A 14,168-nucleotide genomic window follows, 5' to 3' on the forward strand; every position below is an offset into this window, starting at 1 on the left:
GTGTAAAAAAATCCTTAAAAAACCCAGTGACCTTTTGATCTCATTTGTTGACCTGTAACAGCAGTTTCAACGAGTCAGTAAATGCTTCATCGATGGGATAAAATGCCCATCGATACTCTATGTTTCCCTCTGATATCCTGTTGACCTTGAATGAAACTCCTCTGTGCTCTGTCAGGGATTCATCCCGACACAGCAGAGCAAGCAGAGCACATGCAAACCTTGTTTCACACTAACTTAGATAAATGTGGTTACGTGTCTCCATCTGTCCAAGTATCCCACTCTTTCTTTCCTACAAGTTAGCAATGAAATGCGTAACACGTTAAATGTCTCATAGTTCTGAGCGACTTGGAGGAGACATAAAGATGCAAAGAGGCGTGGTGCCATTTAACAGAGCTGAATACAAAGGGACTGATCGACAGACTTTCTGCTGCATTGAACAAATGCCAGAAATACTGAATAAGCTGTTAGTAAGAAAATGTGGGTCTGAGTGGTATCACCTCTTTGTTGACTTATTTTCTCTCCCCACAGGACATTAAATAGTTCACTCAACAGTCAGAAGCAAATCAAGAAGTTTTCTTTTAATCATTTTGCACCTTCACCATCAGCTTTCATGCCCATTGTGGCATCTGTAAAGCAAGATGCATTGCATTATAGTGAATTGGGAGTGATTATGAACAGATTGTGAAGGACAAATTCAAAAAGCCTGGACTGCATATACTTATATTTGCATTGAGATTAGATGCTACTAAATGTTTACACCCAATAACTGCCTGGTGAGGTTGTTCTGTGGCCAGCTGGATGAGCAAAGTGTCAAAACATGAGCTATTTAGGATGAAGAGATGCTTTAATAATAATAATGGGTGAATGGGTTAAATGCAGAGGAGTAATTTCCCTACGGGGACTAACACATACACATAATACAACAACAATAATAATAATAATAATAATAATAATAATAATAATAATAATAATAATAATAATACATTTTATTTATAAAGCGCCTTTCAAGTCACCCAAGGACACTGTACAATAGATAAAAACACATAATATAACAATGACACAATGAAGAACAATAAAACAAAAGCACAGGATATAATTAACAAACAGTGAATATACAGATTTGAACTGATGGGTTTTGAGTTGAGATTTAAACTGGGGGAGAGAACCAATGTTTCTTATATCTGGTGGTAGAGCTCCACAGCCTGGGAGCAGAGCAGCTAAAAGCTCTGCTTCCTGTGGTGGTGAGGCCAAAATAAGGCACAACAAGCTGGACAGAAGAAGATCGAAGTGAGCGGGCAGGAAAGGTAGTGCTTAACAGGTCAGAAACGTAAGGAGGTGCGAGGTTATGAATGGCCTTGAAGGTGAGCAGAAGAAGTGAAGTTCCTGAAGAACAGGGGTGATGTGCTGGTAGGACGGGGTTCTGGTGATAATCCGAGCAGCAGAGTTGTGAACCAGTTGAAGCTTATGGAGGGATTTTTGGGGGAGACCATGCAAAAGACAATTGCAGTAGTCAATACGGGAGGTAACAAGACCGTGGACAAGAATGGACGTGGACTGTGTGGAAAGAGAAGGACGTAATCTGTTAATGTTGCGTAGATGGAAATAGGCAGAACGGGTGAGATTACTGATGTGAGACTTGTAGGAAAATGAACTGTCTAATGTGACACCAAGGCTCTTAACCTGAGAAGAAGGGAAAACTGTGGAGTTATCGATGATGAGTGAGAAATGGTTCGCCCTGTAGGCATAGGGTCAAGATGACATGTTACCAGAGATACTGAAATTACATGAGCTAATATTTCTCTTTTCTCTGTTTAAACACTGGATATCGTTTCTGTCCCCTATTTTGAATAAAATATGTGTTTATAGCATTTGCAAATCATTTTCATTTCATGGATAAAAAGTCCACAATAACATGCTGGGCAGGTGTTAGAAGGTAAAAATGTGTTGGGAATATTTAAGGCCAGGGGCCTGTTCTTCGTACGTCGCTTACTACATCCAAGATCAAATGACACATCCAAGACCAAATCATCGCGCTAACCGTGAGCTCGCTAATCCGGTTCTCCGAACACACCTGCTGTTGACGATTAGTACAGCTGGATGAAGTAATGTGAGATCACTGGGTGTCGTAAAAGGGGCTACGCATCGATAGTAGAAACATTGATCGGCAACCCTCTGATTGGTCGGCGAAAATGTCGAAGGAGCGCGCTCGGTATTTTTCGGCAGCAGAGCAAGAACTCTTGATTGAGGGATTTCAGGAGTTTCAGAGTTTAATCAGAACGCAAGGGAACACTGCAAAGGCTGCAAAAGCAAGGAGAGAGGGCTGGCAGAAAGTTGCTGACAAATTAAACTCGTAAGTAATTTAATAATAACAATAATAATGGAGTGGATTGATATAGCGCTTTTCAAGGCACCCAAAGCGCTTTACAATACCACTATTCATTCACTCTCACATTCACACACTGGTGGAGGCAGCTACAGTTGTAGCCACAGCTGCCCTGGGGCAGACTGACAGAAGCCAGGCTGCCATATCGCGCCATCGGCCCCTCTGGCCAACACCAGTAGGCGGTAGGGTAAATTTATTGTATTACACTATATTATCCAATATTATATTACATTATATTATGTTATATTATATCCCCTTACACATTAGAGCCACAACAGGACCCACTAGAACATGGGAACAAGTAAAAGTGGAATATAAGAATATGCTACAGAATGGTAATATTTATCACTTATACTGCTTTTCGTCTCTAGGAAAGAGACCCTGAAATAATCTGTTTGTTTGTTCATAACAGCAACCAAGAAAAGGGCAGAGGAAAAAAAGACAGGTGGTGGTCCTGCACCCCCTCGTCAACAAGTTGGTTAAGTAAATAATACCCTCACGGGAATATCGATATCTCTCAATGAGCACACTGTCGCGCTGAGCTAAAGGATCCTGTCTATCCCGCAATATACGCTGAATTCTGAGGACTCTCCTTATCAATCTTGCACCTTCCGCAATGGGTGGCTCGCGTATACGGACAGGACATGGCTGCGACAGACTTCCCAAATCCACCTTCGCTTTTATAGCCGTGGTCTCTCATCTTGATTACACAAAGTAATTTGCAATTACTACTCTGAAATATGAATTACATCTGTAATAATCACATACATGTAATAGAATGTTAATAGTACATTTCCCTTTTTTAGGAAATGACCTGTATGTATCTGTGTGACATCAATAAAAGGATCAAGTGCTGCATTATCTTTAGTTACATTGATAATATTTATTTATGGTGAAACAGTGGTGGAATATCGCTGTTGCTTTCGTATAAATGAAGCGGACATACCTGCGTGGCCGCGATCTAATCCTGTTTACATAAAGTAAACCTGCTCCCGAGCAGGTTTACGCTTACGGCTCTGTTGCTATGGCAGCAAGTCCCGGATGAGCTTCGGGGAACCGAACGATCCAAGATCACGCGAAATCGTCAACAATCTAATCCAGCTAACTTACTTAGCGAGGTACGAAGAACGGGCCCCAGGTGGTAGCCTGGGAAAGTGTTACTTTCTGTAGATCTTGATTTGTCTACTTCTTTCTATCATTTTTTTTATATGAATAGAAGCAGAGATGCTCAAACAGGAAGAAGTGGGGATAAGATGTCACTTCAGTGAGTTGATAGTAATGTATATGTTCAGTAAGCGTTTCCGACTTTCAGAAAGTCTAAAATTCCGAACTCTACACTCAGAGTGAATAAAACTCGAAGAATAAGGAGTCTGAGGATGTCTTTGATGGTTGAGGTTAGAGGCCACTTGGTTCATTTTGATGTCCATGGACCATCTGCGGCCTGCTGTCCAGATCACACTGAGGCCAGCACAGACACATATACAAAGGTACAAAGAGTCCTGTTCCTGTCACTTCAACAAACATTTCACTGAATTCCATTTAGTTCCTGGAGACAAATTTGAGGAAATACCAGCATGAAGTGTCTTAGTAAGGTGTTTTCATCCTAATATCTTGGGGTACGCTGGAATTCTTAGCCTTTAGTTTTTTCTATGGTTTCTCTTGCACTGACAGGCACCCAGCAGAGAAGCACTGCTGTGAACGGGGTTTTTTCAGGGAGGTCAAAATCAGTTCTAGCACTAGAAAAGCTTAAATATGCCTTGATTCTCCTAGTCCTGGCACTTTTTTTTCTAAAGATTCCCCTCATGTTAAGTTTTGATGATGATCTTGGAGGAAAACTCTAACAAGTTGATTTAAAATATCCTATAGGTGTTTCATTTGGATTGCAATCCAGTGATAATGAAGGTCACAGCACCTGCATCAAATGATTCAGTAAGCCCAGGTGTTTTATGCATAGAAGCGTTGTCATCCTGTAACAGGGCATCTTCATCATCTTCATCATCATCAAAGCTTGGTACAGATTTGCAGTGATCTTTGCCTCTAAGGAAATAATAATATAACCCAAATTATGACAGCAAAGTTGTTAATACTTTTGAAAAGACAATATCAGAATCAGATATCAGAATGAATATATAAAAAGAAAAACAGAATATTTGTTTTAGATCCAGTTCTCAGGAATGGGAAGTCGAAATTCAATTTTCATATTTTTCCAGATATAGTAATTATCTTGTTAGTATCTTACACATTGTGGGTATATACAAAAAGCCTGGCAATAGGTCTGGCAATCCAGAAGGTCAGTCTCATGGCTGATGGCTCAGCTGATTTTAATTGGTAAATCACAAACACTATTTAAGCTGCTTCTGGCTACCATTGTTGCTTTTAGTACAAGCCACTTTTCCCCTTCTTGCTGATTCTGATTTAATACAATGTCTCTTTTCATTGATGCCCGCTTGGTGCTGCTCTGCCTGCCTCAGGATTTAAATATACACACATGGAAGGCTGGAGAGTTGCTCGAACAGAGCCATACAGCCACACATCTATGTCACTGTAGAAGAAACAACACGCTGCTGAAAATACCTTAAAACCAAATTATGTATAGCTGATTTAAAGAATGATGCGGGCTTATTTTTCTAGGAGTTGTGTTTTCAATAGAAAAATGTGCTTGAGGCCAAAAACATTATAGAAGTCCAATTTAATTCTGCTCCCCTTCTTTCTATGATAGTTTGCAGGTATAACAATATAATAAAAGCACCATTGTGCTGTACTGACATTAGTCACTCACCCTGTGTCACAGTCTATTAACTAGCTGTGTGTGTGTGTGTGTGTGTGTGTGTGTGTGTGTGTGTGTGTGTGTGTGTGTGTGTGTGTGTGTGTGTGTGTGTGTGTGTGTGTGTGTTTGATGGATAGGCCAGGGGGCTGATGGGAAAAGACTAGATCAATTACAGAGATAGAGCAGCAGATGAAGGGACAGACCTGCTGACCTTTAAGACCTCTCCCTCCCTCTCTCTATCCCACCCTCCCTTCCTCCCATACTTCCAATTCATTTTCTCCACTCGTCCTTATCAGCTTCTCTGCTGATTTGCTCTCATCTTTATCATCCAGTCTTTATTTCCTTTCCTCTATAACCTCCCAACTTCTCTCCTTTTCTCTGTCCTGCTTCTCCCTTCCCTTATTACAGCATCCCTCTCCCCTTGTTGTCGTGGTAACCATCTCTTTCCCCTGTCCCCCTCCCTTCCACATATTGTCCTCTTTTCTCCTGGTCTTCTAATCTTTCCTTCATTTTACCTCCCTCACCTCTCTCTCCTCTCTTCTCCTCTTTTCTTCCTCTGGCCTCTCTCCTCTTTTCCTGTTGCTGTGGAAACCCCCCCCTCCCCATTCCTGTCCTATTGTCTTTGAGTCACATATGAATATTTAACAAGTCCCGACGTCCAACGTCTCTCCACATCATCTCTTGTCATTTATCTTTCTGCTTCTCCTCTTCCCTTCCTTCCTTCACTCTTCTCCTCTCCATCAGCCTCCCCATCTGTCACCATGCTTACTCCCGAGTCTCTCTCTATAACTTCTCCTTCATCTACCTCTCCTTTCTCATCCTGTACTGTGATTTTAGTCATCTTCTTTCTCCTTTTCCTCCTTTGTGCCCTCCTTCAACCCCATTTTCTCTTCCAAGTCCACCTTCTCCTTGCTGTTCTGTTTACTCAATTTTAATTTCTCTTCCTCCCTGTCACCCCTTTATCTCTTATTACTCCCTCTTTCTCTGACAATTATCCTTTCCTCATTCGAATGCCTCCACCATTGTATTTTTCATTTCATGCCCTTTAAGCCTTTCTTTGCCCCTTCTTTCACTTTCCTAATATATCCTCCATCTAACTTCCTTCACCCTCTTTCTTCCTTTACCACCTCAACCTCACCATAAACCCCTGCTTGCTTTTATATTCTTCTATTTTCTCCTCTATTTTCTGTTATTACACCCATTTCTCACAGAGGCTCTCTCTTTCCTTTTCCCCTGCTCTTCTTCTTTTCCCCTTCCATTTCTCTCCCCCCCCCCTCGTCAGTTTCACTCACTAATGAACACTGTTTTATTCCACAGCTGAAAGGCCACCGACACGCTGGAGGGAAGGAAACAGGTGTAGTGACAAATCTCCACCTGTGTGAGAATGTCTGTTTATTCCAACCTCTGTGAACCTTACGTTCTATTTTTCTTTCTGTGTGCCTTGGTTTTACAACACGTTTCTGGTTATCAGAATCAGAATCAGAATCAGAATGGGGTTTATTGCCAAATGTTGAGCAGGTTTACAACATTAGGAAATTGCTGCGGTGCTTCAGTGCAAACATAGTGTCATAAATAGCACTTAAATAGACATGGAAAAAAATAAAAGTAGGGATAAGAATTAAAAGTGCTACGTAGAAAGATATGTGCATGAGCTATACATGAGATATATACATGAGAATAAGAATTAAGAGTGCTACGTTGAAAGATATATACATGAGTGCAGGTGGTGATCAGTGCCAAACATGGAATGATGCAGTGAACACAGCGTAGGGTCATGTGTTAGTGGTGGGAACAGTCATACGGTTATTGTTCATGTGTCCAACAGCAGAGGGGAAGAAACTGTTCTTATGGCGAGAGGTTCTGGTGCGAATGGACCGGAGCCTCCTGCCTGAGGGGAGCAGGTCAAACAGACTGTGTCCAGGGTGAGAAGGGTCAGCTGAAATCCGAGCTGCACGCCGCAATGTCCTGGAGGTGTACAGGTCCTGCAAAGATGGGAGTCTGCAGCCAATCACCTTCTCAGCAGAGCGCACAACACGCTGCAGTCTCTGTTTGTCCCTGATAGTAGCTCCAGCGTACCACACGGTGATGGAGGAGGTGAGGATGGACTCGATGATTGCAGTGTAGAACTGCATCATCGTCTGTGTTGGCAGGTTGAATTTCTTCAGCTGCCTCAGGAAGTACATCCTCTGCTGGGCTTTCTTGATGACGGAGGTGATGGTGGGCTCCCACTTCAGGTCCTGGGTGATGGTGGTACCCAGGAAGCGGAATGAGTCCACAGAGGTGATGGGGGTGTCAGTCAGGATGATGGGGGGGAGTGGAGCTGTGTGCTTCCTGAAGTCCACAATAATCTCCACTGTCTTCTGGGCATTCAGCACCAGGTTGTTGTGGCTGCACCAGGACACCAGACGTTCAACCTCCCTCCTGTAGGCAGACTCGTCCCCGTCCGAGATGAGTCCAATAACGGTGGTGTCATCTGCAAACTTGATTAGCTTGACAGACTGGTGGGTGGAGGTGCAGCAGTTGGTGTACAGGGAGAAGAGCAGAGGAGAAAGAACACAGCCCTGAGGGGAGCCGGTGCTGATGGTCCGGGAGTCCGAGACATTCTTTCCCAGCCTCACATGCTGCTTCCTGTCCGTCAGGAAGTCAGTGATCCACCGGCAGATGGGATCAGGCACATTCATCTGGGAAAGCTTGCCTCGGAGATGGTCTGGAAGGATGGTGTTGAAGGCAGAGCTGAAGTCCACAAACAGGATCCTGGCGTAGGTTCCTGGGGAGTCCAGATGCTGCAGGATGAAGTGTAGGGCCATGTTGATGGCGTCGTCTACAGACCTGTTGGCTCTATATGCAAACTGCAGGGGGTCCAGGAGGGGGGCCGTGAGGGTCCTGAGATGGGAGAGAACTAGGCGCTCAAAAGACTTGATGACCACAGATGTCAGAGCCACGGGTCTATAGTCATTTAGTCCAGTGATCCTAGGTTTCTTGGGGACAGGGATTATGGTGGAGGACTTGAAGCAGGCAGGCACATGACATGCCTGCAGTGAGGAGTTGAAAATGCCAGAAAACACTGGGGCCAGCTCGTTTGCACAGTGTCTGAGGGTGGCAGGAGACACACCGTCTGGGCCGGGAGCTTTCCGAGCATTCAGGTTCTTAAACTGCTTCCTCACATCTGCTTCATGAATATGAAGAGTTGTGGTGGGAGGAAGTGGTGTGAAATCCTCTTTTGTGTGGGGTGAGGAGGGGGGTGTTGTAGGTGAACGGTTTGAAGGTGGTGATGGCTCTATGGAGGGGGGAGAGGTGGGGGAATTAGTGTCCAAAGTGTCTCTATTGTTGGGGCCGTTGGAGGTGTGAAGGCTGCCTGATGGCTCGTCAAAACGGCAGTAGAAGTCGTTAAGGGTGTTGGCTAAGAGCAAGTCATCAGTGGAGTGGGGGGTTTTAGGCTTGTAGTTTGTGATATTCCTAAAACCTTTCCACACAGAGGCCGAGTCATTCTCTGAGATCTGCTGCTGCATCTTCTCAGAGTGCTGATGTTTAGCAATGTCCACTTCTTTAGTGAACCTGTACTTGGCCTCTCTGTAGCAGTCCCTGTCTCCGCTTCTGAACGCCTTACTCTTTTCCAGCCACAGCTTTTTGAGTTTAGGAGTAAACCAGGGTTTGTCATTGTTATAACTCACCCTGGTGCGTGATGGCACAATGCTGTCCTCACAGAAGTGGATATAGGAGGTGACAGTGTCCGTAAACTCGTCCAAGCTGTTAGAAGCAGCCTTCAATGTGTCCCAGTCTGTGGTCTCCAAACACGTGCGAAGCTCCTCCACAGCCTCGTTGCTCCACAGTTTTTTAGTCCTCACGACAGGTTTGGAGAGCTTCAGCCTCTGTCTGTACGCGGGGATTAGGTGGATCATGAAGGATTATCTGAAGGTTTGCAAGACCCCCCCACCCCCCTTTATTTTAAAATGATGAACAATAAACAAAGCTAATTTTTACAGTTTTTGAGGTGAGTTTCTTTCGTAAACAACGCTACGTCCAGATGAACAGATTCAACTTTTGGAGATTTACTTTCCTGGATGATTGAGAATGCATCAAGAAGTTTCTTTCGTAATTGACTCATCAAATCAGATCATCTAATCATTGAGTAGTCAAATCAGAAGTTAATTAGAATAAGCTTGTTTGCACCTTCCAGTATGAATGGCATTCCCATATTAAACACACACTTGATGGAGGACAGTAACTGACTTTTGAATCAAGCTGCAATTTTCAGGCCTAAAAAAAGCCAGTGCAGAAATGCTAAGAACTGCAGTTCCACTATAGGCCACACCACAGACTTCCATGGTAAACCATGAAACTTTAAAGATTCACAGCTTTGGTTTCTATGGATAGTTGCCTCCTTCACATCTGCAGAATGGGTGACTCTATTGCTCATAACTACTTCTATTCAACTGTATTTGTTGTTGTGGTGTCTATTGGATTAGAACTATCTCAGAAACATGTTTTATTGTTTGCTACATACCATCCTGTAGCTTGCTTTTTGTTTTCAGGTTGCTGCTGGTTGTGTAATTGTGTGGGGGATATTTTGGGTTGAGTATTCTTGCTGACCATGTCCATGCCTTTAAGACCTCTTTTCAGCAGAATAATGGAGCATGCCATCAAGTTAAAAAAAAACCCAAATAACTGCTTTCTTGAACATGACCATGAGTTAACTGAAGTCAAATGCTCTCAGGAGTCACCAGATCAGATGTGGTGACGTTATCATGTCGGTGTGGACCAATATCAGATCTGAAGGCAACAGAGAACACCAGCAACCACATTTTTTATGTCTAATAAAGCAAAGCACAACTACACAAGTTGTGCTTTACCACAAATTATCATTCATATGTTGTACTCTATAATTTCCTATTTTAGGAATTAATTTATTATTGAATGTGTATCTTTCATCAGTGCATTTTAATTAAGTGTTATTGTGCCGTATCAAGAGAAAATAAGAAGCTTGGATGAATACATAATTACATGAATATAGCAGTTAAGGTTAAGATAATAGAAACACTTTAAATGAAATCAATTACATTAAATGTGATCATCTGACTCAAACTTTTATTGTTGTTACATTGAAGGCGTGTCCTTTTTTTCAGTGCTAATTGTGCTAACTATTACTTACTCATCACATTTCACTGATTAATTTTAAGGGATTCTGTCACCGTTTTACTATGTGAACTTTATATAATTATTTGTCAATCTGTGAACATTACTGACACTTCCTGTCTGCAATAGTTAAGAAACACACTCAGGACACAATAACCCTGCACAAACCTCCCGTTATTTGAAGAAGACGCTGTGATGTCGGTGTGGACCAGAAGATAGGCAACAGAGAACCTCTGCAAGCACATTTTTATTACGTCTACTATAGCAAGACGCCATGCGGCTGCTGTTCTATAGGAGAAATAGTGCAAGTTTACATATGTGCTTAGTTTATTTAATCTTACTGTTACTGTCTTACTGTTCATTTTAACGGCACATTATATTGGCTGTTGATGCACTCTAAGAAGGTTGAAGATCTCCACAAAAGCAAGAAATTACGCTAAATTTCTGTGGTTACAAACTGCTAAAAATGACGCTGCTGTACTGTGTAGACTATTAACTTGCTATGAAGCTATTTCACTGCAGTTTTAATGTCATTTTAGGAGTTCTAGCGAAATCCCCATAAACAGTTTCAGCATCTCCTCATCGACGTACCCTGAATTCAGTTTCTTTCCTAAACTATGTGAAGATATCAGCTCTATTGCAATTTACAGTCTCTGTAATGATAATATTGATGACACATTGTACTTGTTGTCATAAATGTGCTTTTCTCCACAATGAAACATCAGAATCACTTTTATTGTAAACAAACGAGGAATTTGTTGTTGTGCCATATAGGGCAAAAAACAGTGGCACAGAAATATAAAAAATAGATACACACAAAAGGGGTTTATGCCAACTACTGACAGATACAGAATACAAATGAGAAAATAAGAAATATGTAGCGATTGTGAGCGGAGGGGTGGAGTGTAAAATATAGGTAGGACATGATGTGCAAAGTGCATATCAGTACATATCAGTCACACCTACTTCACATGCTGAAGCACCGAAGCGGTCGGCGCTCTGCTCACTCAGCTCATCTGAGAGCTTTGCTGCCACTCACTGCTGATGCTGTGCACGTAGCATTTCAAAAACTACCTCTGCAAACATCCACCTGTAGGCTCTGAGTCAACATTCCCCTAGGGGGGGAAGTTATTATCATCGCTCCCGATTCTCTTCTCACTCCCTGCTGAGGTATGTATTTCCTCATGGAGCCTAGATGCCAAATATCAAATCCATACTACTTTTACTGCAGCTGCCGCTACTACCACATTACTATACTGAAACTACAGCTCATTTAAAATAACTGGCTTGTAATATTTAATCTTTCAAAGAAGTTACTTCAGTCAATTTCAAACAAATCACTACCACAGAAACAATAAAATATTACTTGAAGTAGTATAGGAGAAACTGGCACCTGAATCTGGCATTACACTGTTAAAAAGTTGCTGTAAAATTCCAGGTTGCTAGGTTTGATAGCTTTTAACTATTACTTTACACTGAACTTCCTCTAATCTACAACAACAGTAAAATAACAATACTGTTCTGTAAAAAATATGAGCTTTGCAGTATAATATTGTTAAATATAAGGATACACCTCGGAAAAAAAGATTTGAAGCGCAGATATAACTTATAATATTTTAAATGTATTCTTCAAAAGTGTAGGTTTTCATGGAGTATTTTTAGCACAATATTTTAGCAGTTTACATTAACTTTTAGCCACTCCTAGGCCTCTTTTTTCATGAGGGGGTTGTGTATCCATCTTTTCTCAAAGGTTCCTCCAAAAGATATTTAGGAACAGTAAGGACCAAAATCAGTAATTCAAAGAAACCTCTAAGAGGATTTTTCAGTAGATGACCTCAAACAGTTCTGAGCAGCAGAACACCAGTCGATACAACCAATTGCTGGAGTAACTATTTGTGATTCATGGTTTCTATAACAACACATAGAACACACAGCTGTCTAAACAGTTTTAAATCAATGCTGCAACTGAATTTAACATAAAGACAAAGACATTCATTGTTTCTATGACTAAAGGCCCACAGAAACAATGTGTAACAAGGACACTCGCCTCTGTGATGTTGGTGTAGTGCAAAACATCAATCAGCAACGCCCGCTACAACATGTTCACAATGCAGACTTACGTTGGCAGCTGAATCCTCCGCGGGTTTTGTTCCTCCCTCTTCTGGTAAGTCTGGCGCCGTGGGCACTGAGACAGGCAGCAGGGGAGAGCGAGCCTTACCGGCCTGACCCAGAGAGGCCGTCTTCACCTGGGGCTTCGGGAGGCTCGCACCTGGAGACACAGATGAAGTTTTTTTTCAACAAGTGTTTGTTCCTGGGATTTGGGGTTGTTGGTTTTTTTTTTTCAACTTTTACTTGCTGACATCAAATTTGAAAATGTTTTTCGTATAGTGTCCACTTTTTTAAGTTATGATGTTCCAACAACAACTAGGATGACTGAACTGAACCTAATGAATGCTGTGCTTGTCGATGTCGTACTGAAAGCGCATCAGCTAATGAGTGCTAGAATGTCACTGTATACAGCCTGTTTTACATTCTCATTTTAAGTTGTTTTCCACCAAATGTGGGTGATGTCAGCGATGAGGATGGGGGAAGGTTTTTATCAAGATATAGAGGGAAAATCCATCTGTTTGGAAAAAACAATATCAGGGAAAGTATAATCCGGGCAGGATGGGTGACAACTGCTGGTTCTTGCAAACAGAGATGGATGTGCACGCTGACCTTGTTGAATTGTCATCTGGTTTGTTTTCAGAAGAAACCCATTTCAACAGTGTTGATGGGAAACACTGAATGAAACATAAAAATCTTTGGTAGTATTATATTCTTTGACTTGCTACTAGGAATCCACCACAAAGAAACAAAACAAATAACTGCAGACAAAAAACAAAGATTGAAACAAGATGACAAGAAAAAAAAGAAAGGACCTCAACAGTTACCTTTGTATTGCCGACTGCTGGCCAGGTATTGCATCACTTTAGAGTTTCTCTAAAATGGATGAGTACTTGCATGGTACTTTTTCTTGTTGGACACTCAACGCACTTTTATCTACAAACCACACTCATCTGTTCACACACACATCCATAGTACTTTATTATGTGTGTGTAGTATGAGTGCTCACACACACAGTGTTGGGGAGTAACGGAATACATGTACTGCCGTTACGTATTTAAAATACAAAATATGAGTAACTGTATTCCGTTACAGTTACCGTTTAAAAAGGTGGTATTTAGAATACAGTTACTTTGCTGAAATAAATGGACGGCGGTACACGGCGGTACTTCCCTGTTTCATATTGTGGCGGGTCAGGCCTGTTTGGGTTTTGTTTGCTACGTTCTGTTGTTCCAGGTGGCAGCGTTACGGTTGCCATGGTTACAGGGTGACGCTCTCTCTCTGCGTGTTTCCTGGGTGAGAGAGGCCTTTTTGTTGTTGTTGTGCTAAGCTAACAGGCAGAATGCTACCGGTATAGCTCTAAAGAATGTAGCATCATAGGCAGTGCAGTCCGTGTTGCAGGGAGAATGGACTGCCATACACGTTATGGGTCTGTGAGTGCGAGGAGGGAGAAAGAAAGGAAAAGTACGAGCTGTCATTGAGCAAAAACGGGAGCTGGAAGCATGTAAATATAATAATAACCACTGCAGCCAAGAAGAGTGCCTGACGAGCCCAGTTGTAAGTAAGCTATTAAGACTCGACTGTACGCTGTGTTCGTGTTTTCCTCCAAAAACAATAAGTTCCGTTGGAGCAGCCTTTCAACGCCTCTCTCTGTCTCTCGCAAGCAAAGTTGACCCACACAACAAAGTAAAGCTAGTTTTCGGCTACGAGCCCGACACGGAGCACGTATTAGTCAGAGGTCCCTTTACTATGGTTCGGAGCCGCGGACCTTCAGTAACA

The 14,168-nt window shown here is 42.2% G+C and overlaps 1 protein-coding gene across 1 annotated transcript in view; it reads right to left on the minus strand.

Moving 5' to 3' along the window:
• The window catches only part of dcc (DCC netrin 1 receptor), a 355,407-nt gene that overhangs the window by 14,659 nt on the left and 326,580 nt on the right, over positions 1–14,168 (minus strand). Inside the window, exon 28 of the mRNA XM_080303632.1 lies at positions 12,404–12,552. Coding sequence (XP_080159758.1) covers positions 12,404–12,552 — 149 coding nt within the window. The remainder of the gene's footprint in view (positions 1–12,403; positions 12,553–14,168) is intronic.

This window comes from Astatotilapia calliptera, chromosome 7 (assembly GCF_964374335.1).
Source record: "Astatotilapia calliptera chromosome 7, fAstCal68.1, whole genome shotgun sequence".
In the NCBI taxonomy this organism is placed as follows: Eukaryota; Metazoa; Chordata; class Actinopteri; order Cichliformes; family Cichlidae; genus Astatotilapia; species Astatotilapia calliptera.